At 35.6% G+C, this 16,563-nt stretch overlaps 1 protein-coding gene across 3 annotated transcripts in view; it reads right to left on the minus strand.

The window, feature by feature from the left end:
• Positions 1-16,563, minus strand: part of TC2N (tandem C2 domains, nuclear) — an 85,226-nt gene that overhangs the window by 10,837 nt on the left and 57,826 nt on the right. For all 3 annotated transcript variants that reach the window (XM_055361251.2, XM_004055584.5, XM_019010194.4), the window contains exons 4-9: positions 10,597-10,764; positions 8,690-8,781; positions 7,393-7,468; positions 6,703-6,803; positions 6,191-6,307; positions 789-980 (exon numbers count right to left, since the gene is read on the minus strand). In XM_055361251.2, coding sequence (XP_055217226.1) covers positions 789-980; positions 6,191-6,307; positions 6,703-6,803; positions 7,393-7,468; positions 8,690-8,781; positions 10,597-10,764 — 746 coding nt within the window. The remainder of the gene's footprint in view (positions 1-788; positions 981-6,190; positions 6,308-6,702; positions 6,804-7,392; positions 7,469-8,689; positions 8,782-10,596; positions 10,765-16,563) is intronic.

Here is a 16,563-nt window from a genome sequence, read left to right on the forward strand (position 1 = left end):
TACAGAAAAAAAAAAAAATCAGCTGTAAAAACTTCTAATCAATTTATGAGCTGCTGTATAGCTTACTCATGGTTAAAACAACTTTCCTAATCTATTTCAGGGCAATCTCTGATTGAGTGTGGAATTTATGATTCTTTCTTGTTTTTCCTAAGTTATCAGCTACCTAAAAAAACTTAAAAAAAAAAAAGGTTATTCATACTTCAGAGTTATTTCCCCTGAAGTATAAAACATTAATAAGAAATGTGCTAGGAGAGGCCGGGCGCAGTGGCTCACGCCTGTAATCCCAGCACTTTTGGGAGGCCGAGGCGGGCAGATCACGAGGTCAGGAGATTGAGACCATCCTGGCTAACACAGTGAAACCCCGTCTCTACTAAAAATACAAAAAAAAATTAGCCAGGCATGGTGATGGGCGCCTGTAGTCCCAGCTACTCAGGAGGCTGAGGCGGGAGAATGGTGTGAACCCAGGAGGCGGAGCTTGCAGTGAGCCGAGATCGCACCACTGCACTCCAGCCTGGGCGACAGAGCGAGACTCCGTCTCGAAAAAAAAAAAGAAAAAAGAAATGTGCTAGGAGAAGGTAACCCTGAGGTTATTTTCCAATGGAGAAAGAAAACAGTTCTGTTAACGTTTTATCAATAATTTCTAAAATATTTGAAAATAATATTATTGCTACTTGAGAGCCTTCCAGATCCTCTAATATTCTATTCAGGTTATTCTCTAACAAACAAAAACCCATCCACCAAATAATTCTAGAAGTATGAAATACTCTTAACATACTATTATCGCTTACAGAAATTTTTGAAGGTGGTGTTATATCCAAAGAGTAATCCATTTCCTGTGTGCTAAGGGTTCTGAGTGACAGTGAGCATTCTCCAATGGTTTTCTTCCTGGGAGTCTGGGTTTGAATCTTAAATACAAGTCTTACAGTTTGTAGACTTTGAAGTTTAATAGCAAATACAAACGTTTCCATAAATTCAATAGCCTTAAAAAAAAACAAGAAAACATAAAATATATAAATAAAAGGCTTATATGCCAATACAAAATAATATTTTATTTTATATTTAGGAAAGGTATATTTAATTCTTTTTACAACAAAACATCTTTTTAATGTGAATGAAAATAAGAATGGCAATGACTTGTTTTTCTAGAGTTTATCCTGGGTTCTACCTTTCTTAATTTCACAAATCATCCTTTAAATTATTTAGGAATTCAGGTCATATCAACACCATGCTCACCACAATACAACTTTTTCCCTTTTTGAAAATTAATTGTTTTTCCATCTTTGGTTCTGGCATCTTTCCTGTTATCAATATCATTCTTCAACAGTTCAGGAGAGTGGTGCAAGAATCTCATATGCAAGCACTCTTTTGTTCATAGTATCTAACTTGTTCACATAAAGAGACTTGAATTGTTTCTTTAAAGGAGTTATTTTTTGTCTAAAGAATCTTCCCATCTATCTCAGGCTTCAATTTCTCTTTTGGTGACATTTATTCCACCCTTTCCGATCTGAAAATCTAACTCCTTGATAGAGAAGACAAAGGAAAATATGAGTTTAAAATTATACCTTCTCTCCTAAGCACCCATCTCAGTCAGCAAGTCAGTGTTTTCTAGCCTCAGAACATTTTTAAATGCTCTTGTTACTTTTAATATTTTTAAATCCTTGGCTTACTGTGGGCTAACATATTCTTGACACTAGACGGTTCTTTGCCATACACTTCCTTCTTTCCATCTTTAATGCATCCATTTAGAAAGGAGCTTTTATTCCTTTTGAAAAGGCAAGATATCTGGGCAACTAGCATAAATATTTTGAATACAGGCATACCTCATTTTACTGTACTTTGCTTTAATGTGCTTCATAGACATTACATTTTTTACAAATTGAAGGTTCGTGGCAACACTGTGTTGAATAAGTCTATCAGTGTCGTTTTTCCACCAGCATGTGCTCACTTCATGTCTCTGTCACATTTTGGTAATTCTCATAATAGTTCAAAGTTTTTCATTATTATTATATCTGTTATGGTGACCTGTGATCAGTGATCTTTGATATTACTATTGTAATTGTTTTGGAGTGCCACGAACCACACCTATATAAGATGGGCAACTTAATCGATAAATGTGTGTGTTCTGATGGCTCCGGCAACCAGCTGTTCCATCTCTCTCCCTCTCCTCAGGCCTCCCTGTTTCCTAAGACACAACAATATTGAAATTAGGCCAATTAATAACCCTAAAATGCCCTCTAAGTGTTCAAGGGAAAGGAACAAACGTACATCTCTGACTTTAAATCAAAAGCTAGAAATGACTAAGCTTAGTGAGGAAGCTATGCTGAAAGCCGAGATAGACCAAAAGCTAGGCCTTTTATACCACTTAGTCAAGTTGTGAATGCAAAGGAAAAATTATTGAAGGAAATTAAACATGCTACTCCAGTGAACATACAAATAAGAAGTGAAACAGCCTTATGGCTGATGTGGAGAGAGTTTTATTTGTCTGGAGGGAAAATCAAATCAGCCACAACATTCCCTTAAGCCAAAACCTAATCCAGAGCAAGGTCCTAACTCTCTTCAATTCTGTGAAGGCTGAGAGAGGTGAAGAAGCTGAAGAAGAAAAACTAAAAGCTAGTAGAGGTTGGTTCACGAGGTTTAAGGAAAGAAACAGTCTCCAAAACATAAAAGTGCAAGGTGAAGCAGCAAGTGCTAATGTAGAAGTTGCAGCAAGTTATCCAGAAGATCTAGCTAAGAAGGTGGCTACATTCAACAACAGATTTTCAATGTAGACAAAAGAGCCTTCTGTTGGAAGAAGATGCCATCTAGGACTTTCACAGTTACGGAGAAGTCAATGCCTGACTTCAAGGCTTCAAAGGACTAGGCTGACTCTCTTGTTAGGGGCTAATGCAATCAGTCACTCTGAGTTGAAGCCAACACTCCCTTACCCTTTTGAAAATCCTAGGGCCCTTAAGTATTATACGAAATTAACTATGCCTGTGCTCTATAAAGGGAACAACAAAGCCTGGATAACAGCATATCTGTTTACAGAATGGTTTACTAAATATTTTAAGTCTACTATTGAGATCTACTGCTCAAACAAAAAAAAAGATTCCTTTCAAAACATTATTTCTCATTGACAATGCACTTCGTCACCCAAGAGCCCTGACAGAGATGTATACAGAGATGAATGTTATTTTCATGTCTGCAAACACATCCATTCTGCATCCCATGGATCAGGGAGTAATTTCAACTTTCAAGTGTTATTACTTAAAAACTAAATTTTGTAAGGCTATCACTGCCATAGATAGTGATTCCTCTGATGGACCTGGGCAAAAGCAATTGAAAACTTTTTAGAAAGGATTCAGGATTTTAGATGCCATTAAGAAAATTCATGATGCATGAAAGGTCAAAAGAAGGACATTAGCAGGAATCTGGAAGAAGTTTATTCTAATCCTCATGGCTGACTTTGAGGGATTCAAAATTTCAGCAGAGGAATTGCAGATGTGGTGGAAATAGCAAGAGAACTAGAATTAGAAGTAGATCTTGAAGATGCAATTGAATGGCTGCCATCTCATGATACAATATGAACAGATAAAGAGTTGCTTCTCACACATGAGCAAAGAAAGTAGTTTCTGGAGATGGAATCTACTCCTGGTGAAGATGCTGTGAACGTTGTTGAAATGAATTCAGAGGATTCAGAATATTACATAAACTTAGCTGAAAAGCAATAGCAGGGTTTGAGAGGATGGAATCCAATTTTGAAAGAAGTTCTACTGTGGATAAAATGCTATCAAACAGCATCACATACTACAGGGAACTTTTTTGTGAAAGGAAGAGTCTATAGATGTGGCTAACTTCACTGTTGTCTTATTTTAAGAAATTGCCACAGCCACTTCAACCTTCACTAACCACCACCCTGATCATTCAGCAGCCATCAACATCAAGGCAAAACCTTCCACCAGCAAAAAAATTACAACTTGCTGAAGACTCAGATGATCACTAACATTTTTTAGAAATAAAGTATTTTAAATTAAAGTATGTCAATTACTTTTTTTAGACATAATGCTATTGCACACTTAATGGACTACAGTATAAAGATAACTTTTGTATGCACTGGGAAACCAAAAAACTCATGTGACCTGCTTTATTGCAATGTTCATTTTAGTGTGGCAGTCTGGAACTGAACCTACAGTATCTCCGAAGTATGCCTATACTGTGCCCAAACTGTTACTCTTGTTGTAATAGCTTATGTCTGTCTGTACAGCCAGAACTGTCTTTCTGAGGGTCTCACAACTACTGAGCTATCTTTTTCTTTCAGAGTCTCAAGTCATAGAATCACACCAATTATATATTACACACAAAATGTTTAATGAGCTTACAAATTATGCAAGTGTGATGCTTCATTTCACACTTTCCATATTTTGCCAAATAGGAGTCTCCCAAACAACTTTATATATAATAATAAAATTGTAAAATGAAAGATTCCATACAAGTTTTAATATGGGAACATTTTTCCTAACTTTTCCTAAGTTAAATTAGCTTTATTTGAAAATCAAAAAGTAAAATTGTTTAATTCAGAAAGTATTCATCTATGAGTGTCAAGGTTATAACGAGTTAAGGTTTATTTCTAGCTAGACTTTCAATGACACATATTTTCATAAAGATCCTAATATATATATACATATATACATATACACATACATACATATATACACATTCATACACATATACACATACACACACAACCCAATTTTGATCATTGTCTTTTTCATTTATTAAAAATGTTTTTCCAGCTCCTTAAAAACTCTTCCTAAACATTAGTTTTCATAGTTACCTAGTTTTCTATCACATGGTGTTATGGGATGAATTACACCCCCCTAAAAAAGATATGTTGAAGTCCTGAGCCCCAGCATCTCAGAATGTGAACTCATTTGGAAACAGGGTCACCGTAGATGTGATCAGTGAAGTTAAGAAAAGGTAATACTGACGTAGGGTGGACCCCTAATGACTGGTATCCTTTTAAGAAGATGGCCATGTGAATACACAGAACACAGGTATAATGCCATGCGAAGACAGAAGCAGAGACTGGAGTGATCTACAAGCCAGGTAATGTCAAGGATTGCTGGCTATCACAGTAGCTGGAAGAGAGGCATGGAACAGATTCTCCCTCAGAGAAGGAATCAACACTGCTGACATTTTAATTTTGGACTTTCTCCAAAGCTGCAAGAGAGAAAATTCTGTTGCTGTAAGTCACCCAGTTTGTGGTACAGTACTGTTATGGTAGCCCTAGCAAACTAATACACATAGGTACACCATTAGGTTTTTCAACCGTTCCTCTGTATGACACATTTGAAGTTTTTTCAATTTTTCTTCAAACAAAACTTCCAAGACTATTTTATATATTTTTATTTTAGATTATTTCCACAGAAATAATTTCCAGTTTCAAAGTAGAATTACTGTTTAAAAGTATAAATATTTTAAGGTTTTGACATGTAGTGTCAAGATAATTTCTAAGAAGTTGTATGTTCTAGAATACCTGTAAAAGTTTTCCTAATTCTAAGAAGAAAGGAAAGAAAGAAAGAGGAAGAAAGAAACAGAAAGCAATACACGCAATTTAAATTTGTATTTCTATGATTAACAGTGAGAAGAAACTTTTTATATGTTTATTAGTCATTTGAATGATATTATTTTAAAATGATGTCTTTTAGAAGATATCTTTTCATTTGCATAGAAAAACAACAATCTTTTAACCTATAACAAGTGACAGAAATGAAGATGTATTTAAATTAATGTAAAATCTAGGATCTACAAAACCAAACTCAGGATCATAAGTCTTTCTGTTATACTAATTGGAAATATTTAAAAGAAATTCATTGCAATCATGAATTGATTTTTCAAAGCCAAAGTGGGTTGGGGGAAAGAGAAGCCAAGATTTATTTCCTTTCACACAAGAAAAGTAAACGGGTTTCTTAGATATTGTTCATCTTCTATATATTTTAGTGAATAATATATTATTTTTAAATGCATCTTAATACTAGACAATGAAATATCAAATATTTTTCAGACTCAAAGTTGCCTTGAAAAAGCAGTCATACATAGTTGTAGTTTCCCTAAGATAAAAGACTTTCTTATTCTGACTTGTTTACATGGGTAAAAGTGACAAATATAAAAAAAAAACAGAAAAGAAATTCAAGTACAAACAGCCACTTACGTTGGAACCTTCCTTGGCTGAAGATCTGAAATGCACTGGTTTGGGCAATGTAAGTATTCCTTTTATAGAAACAGTAGGAGTGTCTCCATAACTAGAGGGCCAACTTAAATCTCTGCACTAAAAAAATTAAAAATACAGTTTGAATTTTACAAAGGATCCAACAATACAAACATTTGATGTATTTCTTGAGGTACTGACTTTAGATAAAAACTACAAAAATAAACTTGTCTCCTGAGACCTCATGTTGCATCCACATTAAGCAAATCTTGACATATAATATTCTAGATGTTATGTCAATTTCCCTCTTGAGCTTAAAAACACACATACTTCCATCATACTACAGATTTTTTTCTTAGATGCTTTATTAAATACTATTTTCTGTAAAAATATTAAAGAATTCCAAATGTCAAAGGTGGCATTGGCCCATCCCCAGAAAAGGGCAATAGTCAATGTTTACAATGTCTAAATATTCAATTTTGTAATAAAAGCTGGTATTAACTATACTAATTTACCTGTAAAACTGTGATCCAGATCTGTTCTACTGAAGAATTATAAAACAATTTCACATTCAGTCTCCCAAAGTCCCTTTCATCTCCTGATAGAGTAATTGTATCTGAATTATAAAAGGACAAAGATGTTTCAAATGCCATGCAATCCTTCTAACCCAATTAAGCTTTGATACAATCCAATTTTAAGAGCACAACTTTAAAATGCTACAATTATTTTTTAAAGTTCACAATCTAAGAAGACAAAAATCACACTTTAATATATTTATTGAAGCACTAGAGGGAAGATATATACTATAAAAAGGTCTCATGGTTTTAAAAACTTAACCCAATTGCAGTGAGGGATTTAAATTAAAACTAAGAGAAATCTTTCCAAATAACATTTATATGGCCTTAATACTGTATTCTTCTGGAGGCTCCTTCACTAGTACACTTTAATACAAACAAAAGATATTCAACTGCTTCATCACTTTTTAAAAAGCCACACTTGTACCTGAACACTGAGAAATGGACCATGTGATCTGAGTATCCATATGCTGATAACACTACCAACATAGTTTTATTTAGACTTAATTTATTATATCAACATAGTAGATATAATCATCTAGAGTTTTTCACCTTATATACACTTTCAAGTTACTATTGAGTAGAAATAATTATCTTAAGAGTATAAAAGCAGGATACTTTATTCCTTACCCAGGCTTCTGTTACTCCCCTGAGAATTTTTCCTTGAAGAAGAACTACTGGGTACACTGGACAATGAATCATGTCTCTATAAATAAAATTATTCTTTAGTCAGAAATTGCATATGAAACCTTAAGGATTCTGATACATATGCCTCAATATCCATCCTAGTAACAAACTGCATGCTAACTATTTTGACAGTGTTACAGGTCAGAATTTCCCACTTACAGGTAGTTAAAAAAAAAAAAAAAAAAAAGCTTTTGGCATTTGTTAGGAATATCTTAAATATCTTACAAGATGATATACTGGAAAGCCTTTGCTGTTTTTGGTTTGGTTTTGTAATAAGGAGAAAGATATTACTGCTTAAGTTTCATACCTGAGAGTATTAATGAAAATGAGAATTTATTTAGAAATAGCCTGCTATGGAAAAACCTGTAAAGCAGCAATTATCAAAGCATAGTCAATCTGGACCTGCAGAAACAGTATCATTTGGAACTTGGTAGGAATACAAACTCAGGCCCTACTGCAGAGCTACTGAATTAAGAACTCTGAGGATGAAGCCTGTCATCCTGTGTTTTAACAAGCCCTCCAAACAATTCTGATGCGTGTTAAACAACTGCTGCTATAAAAAAATTAAATCTATAAAAAGTTAACTCACTTGAGGATTAAGGATTATCTAGAATATATTTCCATTTTTAAAAATATATGTACATATATTCACATGGAAACAAGACCATGAGTACATATAACAATATTTTCACATTGCACTTACTCTGAGTTATAGGAAATATAGGAATTTGTCTTTCTACTTTGCTTACTTCTATTTCCTAATTTTAAATAATTACAGTTTACTTGTAATAAAAAAGAAACATTTTTTAAAACATCAAAATAATTCTCAATTCCTTTTCAAAACCAGGAGGATGCAGTGTTAATATCAGTGAATAAAGTCCTGCATCTCAAAAGAAATATAATTTTTAAAACTAGCTGGTTATATTCAGTAAGAAAAGCTAAATTAATAACCACTTTTAATTACACCATTTTAAATACCAACTGTTTCAAGGTTCCCTGAGAGCATACCAACTGAGATATAAAATTTACTGAAAAAAGAAAAACTACTGCCTTTTAGCAATCAAATAACAGCTTTCTAAAATAATATACATGGGAAATATCAATTATTTATTCTTCAGATATCGGAACAGATACATCTACAAAAAATATACAACATATTCCTAACGTAATTCATACATTTCTGAATTTTTAATTTGAAAGGAAATTATCACATATAATTAAATTTATGTAGATAATTCACCTGGATGAATCGCTGAGATGAGTTTGTAAGATCAAACATAGATTTGCTTAGCCCAGGGGAACCGGGAAGTTTGTTGGTCCTTAAATCACAAACTACAAACGGATATGAGAAAAGTATATATTTTTAAGAAACACTGGAATTCTACTTAATTACCATGAACTAAATCTCTGTAGCAATACATCATGAATATTTTGTGCAAATCTACAGAAGAGATAAAGCCTTCTAATAAAAATTTTTTAAACTTAAAAAAAATTTTTTCAATTATTTTATTTTTGTTTGAAACAGAAATCAACATAAATCAAACAACACATTTTCACATCCACATCAATTATCAAACAGGGAAAATTACTTTTTTCTTTACATTCCCCATTCCTTGATCCAATAAATATAATCTAAGAGTAAACACTCTGTATTTAAAGTGTAGTGCAACTATTTATTATTAATAAGCATGTATTACTTTTAAAAATCAATACTCAATCCCATGTGCTCCTATATTTCTAGTCTGTATTTTTAGTTTCCCTCCTACACTGTAAGATCTGTGAAGAAAGGAACTTTGTATGCCAATTGTATATTCTAGCACAGTAGTGAACGCAAGGCAGGCCCTTAAATAAGTATTTCTTCTTTATTTTCAGTACCTCACCCTAAATTCACTGGTTGAGAGAGATATATATATACACACACACATATGTATACATATATACATATATATACACATACATATATATGTGTGTGTATATATATATATCCTGAAAAACTGAGAATTTTGTGAATCACAGACGAACATGGTAGACTATAATTCACACAGTCTCAAATATGAAACTACAAAAGCTCTATAATCACTTAAGCAGTTTGTTTATATTTCCCATCACACCATGAGTTTCTAAATTCATCATTTTCACTGAATACAGAAAAAAATGAAAAAATATTACTGTATTTAGTACAACATATCTATGTACAAATAGCTGTTGAAGAGTTTATGAATATACAGGTGACAAGTGAAATGCACACAAAATAATCTGGGCTGGTGTAGTGGCTCATGCCTGTAATTCCAGCAATTTGGGAGGCCAAGGCAGGAGGATTGCTTCAGCCCAGGATTTTGAGCCTAACCTGGGCAACATGGCAAAACCCCATCTCTACAAAAAAATACAAAAAAATTCAAAAAAATTAGTCAGGTGTGGTGGCACGCATCTGTAGCCCCAGCTTTGGCGGTGGGGCAGGGGTGATGGGGAGCTGAGGTGTGAGAATCACTTGAGCCTGGGAGGTTGATGCTGCAGTGAGCTGAGATTGCACCACTGCACTCCGGCCTGGGCAACAAAGTGAGACTCTGTCTCAAAACAACAACAATAAAAAGACAAAATAATCTGAAAACAAAACTTCTTTCTTCTTTATGTTTTTTCCCTTGTACCTGTTATGTAGCTAACTTCTTTCTCTTTTGTTGTATGTATTTATCATGAACAACATAATGTTTTAAAGTATATATACGTTGCAGAATGATTAAATCTAGCTAATTTACAAATGTATTACCTCACAGTTATCACTTTTGAATGATAACAAAAAGTGTTTTGAGAACACCTAATATCCACTCTCTTAGCACTTTTCAAGAATATATCATAATTAACTATAGTCTCCATGTTGTATAAAAGATCTCTTGAACCAAAGCTTCTTTCAAAAAAGGGAAATTAAATGGAATTTAGAACTACCAACAGATATAACTCATTAATCTTTCAATTCTTATATTAGATATAATACTACAGAGATGTCATAACGTTTATCACATTTATGAAGCTTGTTTTCTTATTTTTAAATTGCTTTTAATAGTAAAAATAATTTATTCCCATATCTTAGATTTGATTTCTAAATTTCTTAAAGAGAAACACAGAGAGGAAAAGCACAAAAAATGTTCATACCCGATCCATACAGTCTCGTCACTTCTGAACGGGGAGGAAAGCGTCGACTCAAATCAGGTGAAATGTGCTGATACATATAGAATGGGTTATACACATCATAGCTAGGTCCGTGCTGGGATGAACTGGAAAGTTCTACCTTTCGATCTCCAAAAGATGCTCTGGCAGATCCTGAAAGCAAATGTTTCTAAAAGTTTATAACATCCTTTTCTTGGAGTTATTAGCCAACAGCTGGTACACCCAGGGTAAAAGAAAAAATATTTTGTCTCAAGTAATACTAAATCACATGTCTTTGATAGCTAAAAATATCAGCACATATTTAGGGAGTTCTGTGTGAAGTATTATGCCAAGGATCAGCCATTAAGCCTGCACTTAAGACAGTCTGGTATATTTCTGGCATTTTTCTTTGCCCCATAGACAATTCTGTATTGTGTGATTTGAGTTTCCTCTTATTTTTCTACTTATATATAGAACATCTTTTAAATTACAAGATTGGCGGGGGAGATACATCCTTTTCAAGAAGACGTAGAACATTTATTAAAATTGACCACATGCTGAGATACACCGAGAAACTCTCAAATTTGGAAGGACTGAAATCATACAAAGTACGTTTTCTTACTACAATGCAATTAAGTTGGAAATCAAATAGCAAAAATAAAAATAAAAACTATTTACATGGAAACACTAAAGACTAAGAATAACCAAAAACTTAATCTTTAAGAAGAAAAACAAGACTGAAAGATTCGCTCTACTGGGAATTAGGAATATAATATTGGTAAGTGATAGAAAAAGAGATCAATAGCAAAGAAAAGAAGGCCTAGAAATAGACACCCATTTCATGAACACTTACTTTATAATTAAGGTGGCACTGCACAAGAAAGAATGATCTTTTCACTAAAAGGTGATAAGACAACTGGATATCAACAGGGAAAAAATAAGCCTGCATTCAACTAAAGATATTCACAAAAAAATTAGTTCCATGGGGATTGTAGAACTAAATTAAATATTACAGGCAAACCAATAAAGCTTCTATATTCAGGTTAACTGATAAGAAAATTTTCATGACGTTAGGACAGGGAAGCACTTCTTAAATGGAACATAAAGAGCATTAATCATATACATACATACATATATATACAAACACACGTACATACATATATATATATATAATTTTATTTATTTATTTATTATTATTTTTGAAGTTGATTCTCACTCTGTTGCCCAGGCTGGAATGCAGTGGCATGATCTCGGCTCACTGAAACCTCCACCTTCTGGGTTCAAGCTATTCTCCTGCCTCAGCCTCCCAAGTAGCTGGGATTACAGGCACATGCCACCACGCCAGCTAAGTTTTTGTATTTTTAGTAGAGATGGAGTTTCACCATGTTGGCCAGGCTGGTCTTGAACTCCTGGGTTCAAGTGATCCACCGCCTCAGCCTCCCAAAGTGCTGGGATTACAGGCATGAACCACCACGACCAGCCTAATCATAGACATATTTTAATAAACTAAACTACATTAAAATTTAAAATTCCCATTTGTCAAAGACTATTTAAGGTAACCCACAGAGTGAAAGAAGATATGTGCAACAAGTATAACTGACAAAGGGCTCATATGCATCCAAGTACTAACCAGGCCTGACCCTGCTTAGCTTCTGAGATCAGATGAGATCAGGAGCATTCAGGGTGGTATGGCCATAAAGGGCTCATATCCAGAATACATGAGGAACACCTACAAATCAATAAGAAAAAGACAGACGAGACTATATATAAATTGGCTTAAGACATTGATAGGCACTTCAGAAGACAATCAATCTCATTAGTCACGAGGAAAAAATAAGTTGAAAACCCAAGGAAATACCACTACACACTCACCAGAATGGTTAAAAGCAAAAAGACGGACAATAGTACGTGTTGGCAAGAAAGTAGAGGAATGTAAACGATCATACTCTGCTAGTGGAAATGTAAATTGATATAATCACTATGGAAAAAGAGTTTGGCAATTTCTACTAAAGCCGAAGATATTTATATTCTATGACCCAACAAGCCATTCTGAACATATACACAACCGAAGTGCTTGTACATGTGCACCAAGAGATAGGTATAAGAATGTTCATAAGTATTATTACCCATAATAGCCAAAAAATTGGAAAACTCAAAATTCCATCAACAGTAAAATAGATATAGTATATACTTACTACATACAAATTCCTTACAATATGCTACACAGAAACACTACTGTACACTATGCCATTTAGAATACAGAACGAATTATAATATACACTTACTGTACAGATACAAAAACAAACTAAAACTATGGACAATTACTTGAATTAATCTAAAAAACATAATGTTGAATGAGAAAACCATAAACAAAAGAACACAGACTGAATAAATTGTTTATTTTAAGTTCAGAAAACAGAAAAAATTAAACTACAATATTCAGGGATATGAGCTTAGAGGTGGTAAGAAGAAAGGCAAGAGAGTCATGATTGTAACAATGGTGACACTGAACACTCTAGGGTGACTGAAAGGCAAAAAAATGGAGAGAAGCTATGGGGTCACTAGTACTACTCTATGTCTTTACCTAGGCGATACCTACATGGGTATTCTGCTTTGTAATAAATCACTGAGCTGTATGTTTCTGTTTTGTGCATTTTTCTATGTGTATAATATTTCATAATTTAAAAAAGAAAATATAGGTCAAATTCCTTTCAAGGTTAATAATCACATTGGGAATAATATGTAGACATAAAGCTAAATTCTTCAAAGGTTTAAATTATTGTAATTCTCCGTATAACAACATTGTGGTCAACTATAGACCACATATACGGCAGTGGTTCCATAAGATTATAATGAAGCCGAAAAGTTCCTATGGTCTAGTGACACGGCAATGATTGTCATCAAGATATGTAGGCCTAGGCTAATGTGGATGTTTGTGTCTAAGTTTTTAACAAAAAAGTTTAAGAAGTAAAAAAAAAAGTTTTTAATAGAAAAAAGCTTATAGAGTAAGGATATAAATATTTTTGTACAGCTGCACACTGTGTTTGTATTTAAGCCAAGTGTTATTACAAAAAAGTCAAAAGTTTTAAAATATTTAAAAGTTTAGGCCAGGCATGGCGGCTTACGCCTGTAATCCCAGCACTTTGAAAGGGCGAGGTGGGCAGATCACTAGGTTAAGAGATCGAGACCATCCTGGCCAACATAGTGAAATCCAGTCTCTACTAAAAATACAAATTAGCTGTGTGTGGTGGCCCGCGCCTGTAGTCCCAGCTACTTGGGAGGCTGAGGCAGGAGAATCGCTTGAACCTGGGAGGCAGAGGTTGCAGTCAGCCAGGATCGTGCCACTGCACTCCAGCTTGGTGACAGACTGAGACTCTGTTTCAAAAAAAAAAAAAAAAAGTTTATACAGTAAAAAAGTTACAGTAAGCTAAGGGTGATTTATTGTTGAAGAAACAAAAATATATTTAATAAATTTAGTATATCCTAAGTGTACAGCATTTATAAAATCCACAGTAGTATACAGTAATGTCCTAGTTTCCACATTCACTCACTACTCACTCACTGACTCACCCAAAACAACTTACAGCCCTGCAAGCTCCATTCATGGTAAATGCCCTATACAGGTGTGATATGACTTGGCTGTGTCCCCATCCAAATCTCATCTTTAATTGTAGCTCCTATAATTCTCATGTGTTGTGGGAGAGACCTGGTGGGAGACAACTGAATCATGGGGACAGTTTCCCCCAGACTGTACTTGTAGTGAATAAGTCTCAAGAGATCTGATGGTTTTTTTAAAGGGGTTTCCCCTTTTGCTTGGCTCTCATTCTCTCTTGCCTGCTACCATGTAAGATGTGTCTTTCTCCTTCCACCATGATCGTGAGGCCTCCCCAGCCACGTGGAACTGTGAGTCCATTAAACCTCTTTTTCTTTATAGATTACCTAAACTCAGGTATGTCTTTATCAGCAGCATGAAAATGGACTAATATAGTAAACTGGTACCAGGAGTGGGGTGCTGCTGTAAAGATACCCAAAAATGTGGAAGCAACTTTGGAACTGAGTAACAGGCAGAGGTTGGAACAGTTTGGAGGGCTCAGAAGAAGACAGGAAGATGTGGGAAAGTTAGGAACTGCCTAGAGACTTGTTGAATGGCTTTGACCAAAATGCTGATAATGACATAGACAATGAAATCCAGGCCAAGGTGGTCTCAGATAGAGATGAGGAACTTGTTGGGAACTGCAGTAAAAGTGGCTCTTGCTATGTTTTAGCAAAGACACTGGTGTCATTTTGCCCCTGCTGTAGAGATTTCCGAAACTTTGAACTTGAGGGAGATGATTTAGGGTATCTGGTGGAAGAAATTTCTAAGCAGCAAAGCATTCAAGAGGTGACCTGGCTGCTGTTAAAAGCATTCAGTTTTAAAAGAGAGCATAAAAGTTTGAAACATTTGCAGACTGTCAATGCAATAGAAAAAAAAACACATTTTCTGAGGAGAAATTCAAGCCACCTGCAGAAATTTGCATAGGTGACAAGGAGCCAAATGTTAATCATCAAGACAATGGGGAAAATGTCTTCAGGCTATGTCAGAGACCTTTGCAGCAAGCCCTCCCATCACAGGCCCAGAGGCCCAGGAGGAAAAAGTGGTTTCACGGGCCAGGCCCAGGGCCCCCCTGCTGTGTGCAGCCTAGGGACTTGGTGCCCTGCATCCCAGTTGCTCTAGCAATGGCTAAAGGGGCCAAGGTACAGCTTGGGCCATGGCTTCAGAGGGTGGAAGCCCCAAGTCTTGGCAGCTTCCACATGGTTGAGCCTGCAGGTGCACAGAAGTCACAAGAATTGAGGTTTGGGAACCTCTGCCTAGATTTCAGAGGATGTAAGGAAATGCCTGGATGTCCAGGCAAACGTTTGCTGCAGGGGTGGGGCAATCATGGAGAACCTCTGCTAGGGCAGTATGGAAGAGAAATGTGGAGTTGAAGCCCCCACAGAGTCCCCACTGGGGCACTGCCTAGTAGAGCTGTGAGAAGAAGGCCACCATCCTCCAGACCCCAGAATGGCAGATCCACCAACAGCTTGCATTGTGCACCTGGAAAAGCCACAGATACTCAACACCAGCCCGTGAAAGCAGCTAGGAGGGAAGCTGTACCTTGCAAAGCCACAGGGGTGGAGCTGCCCAAGACCATGGTAACCCACCTCTTGCATTAGCATGACCTGGATGCGAGACATGGAGTCAAAGGTGATCATTCTGGAGCTTTAAGATTTGACTGCCCTGCTGGATTGTGGATTTGCATGGGGCCCTTAGCCCCTTCATTTCAGCCAATTTCTCCCATTTGGAATGGGTGTATTTATCCAATGTCTATACTCCTATTGTATCTAGGAAGTAATTAACTTTTGATTTTGCAGGCTCATAGGCAGAAGGGACTTGCTTTGTCTCAGATGAGACTTTGAACTGTGGACTTTTGAGTTCATGCTGAAATGAGTTAAGACTTTGGGGGACTGTTGGGAAGGCATAATTGGTTTTGAAATATGAGGATGTGAGACTTGGGACGGGCCAGGGGCAGAATGGTATGGTTTGGCTGTGTCCCCACCCAAATCTCATCTTGAATTGTAGCTCCCCTAATTCCCACATGTTGTGGGAGACACCTGGTAGGAGATAATTGAATCATAGGGGTGGTTTCTCCCATACTGTTCTTGTGATAGTGAATAAGTCTCAGATCTGATGGTTTTATAAGGGGTTTCCCCTTTCACTTGGCTCTCATTGTCTCTTACCTGCTGCCATGTAAGACATGCCTTTCACCTTCTGCCATGATTGTCAGGCCTTCCCAGCCACATGGAACTGTGATTCCATTAAACCTCTTTTTCATCATAAATTATCCAGTCTCAGGTATGTATTCATCAGCAGTGTGAGAACAAACTAATACAAGGTGTATCATCTTTTAACTTTTATACCATATTTTTACTGTACTGAATACTGTATTCAGTATA

This window comes from Gorilla gorilla, chromosome 15, assembly GCF_029281585.2.
Source record: "Gorilla gorilla gorilla isolate KB3781 chromosome 15, NHGRI_mGorGor1-v2.1_pri, whole genome shotgun sequence".
In the NCBI taxonomy this organism is placed as follows: Eukaryota; Metazoa; Chordata; class Mammalia; order Primates; family Hominidae; genus Gorilla; species Gorilla gorilla.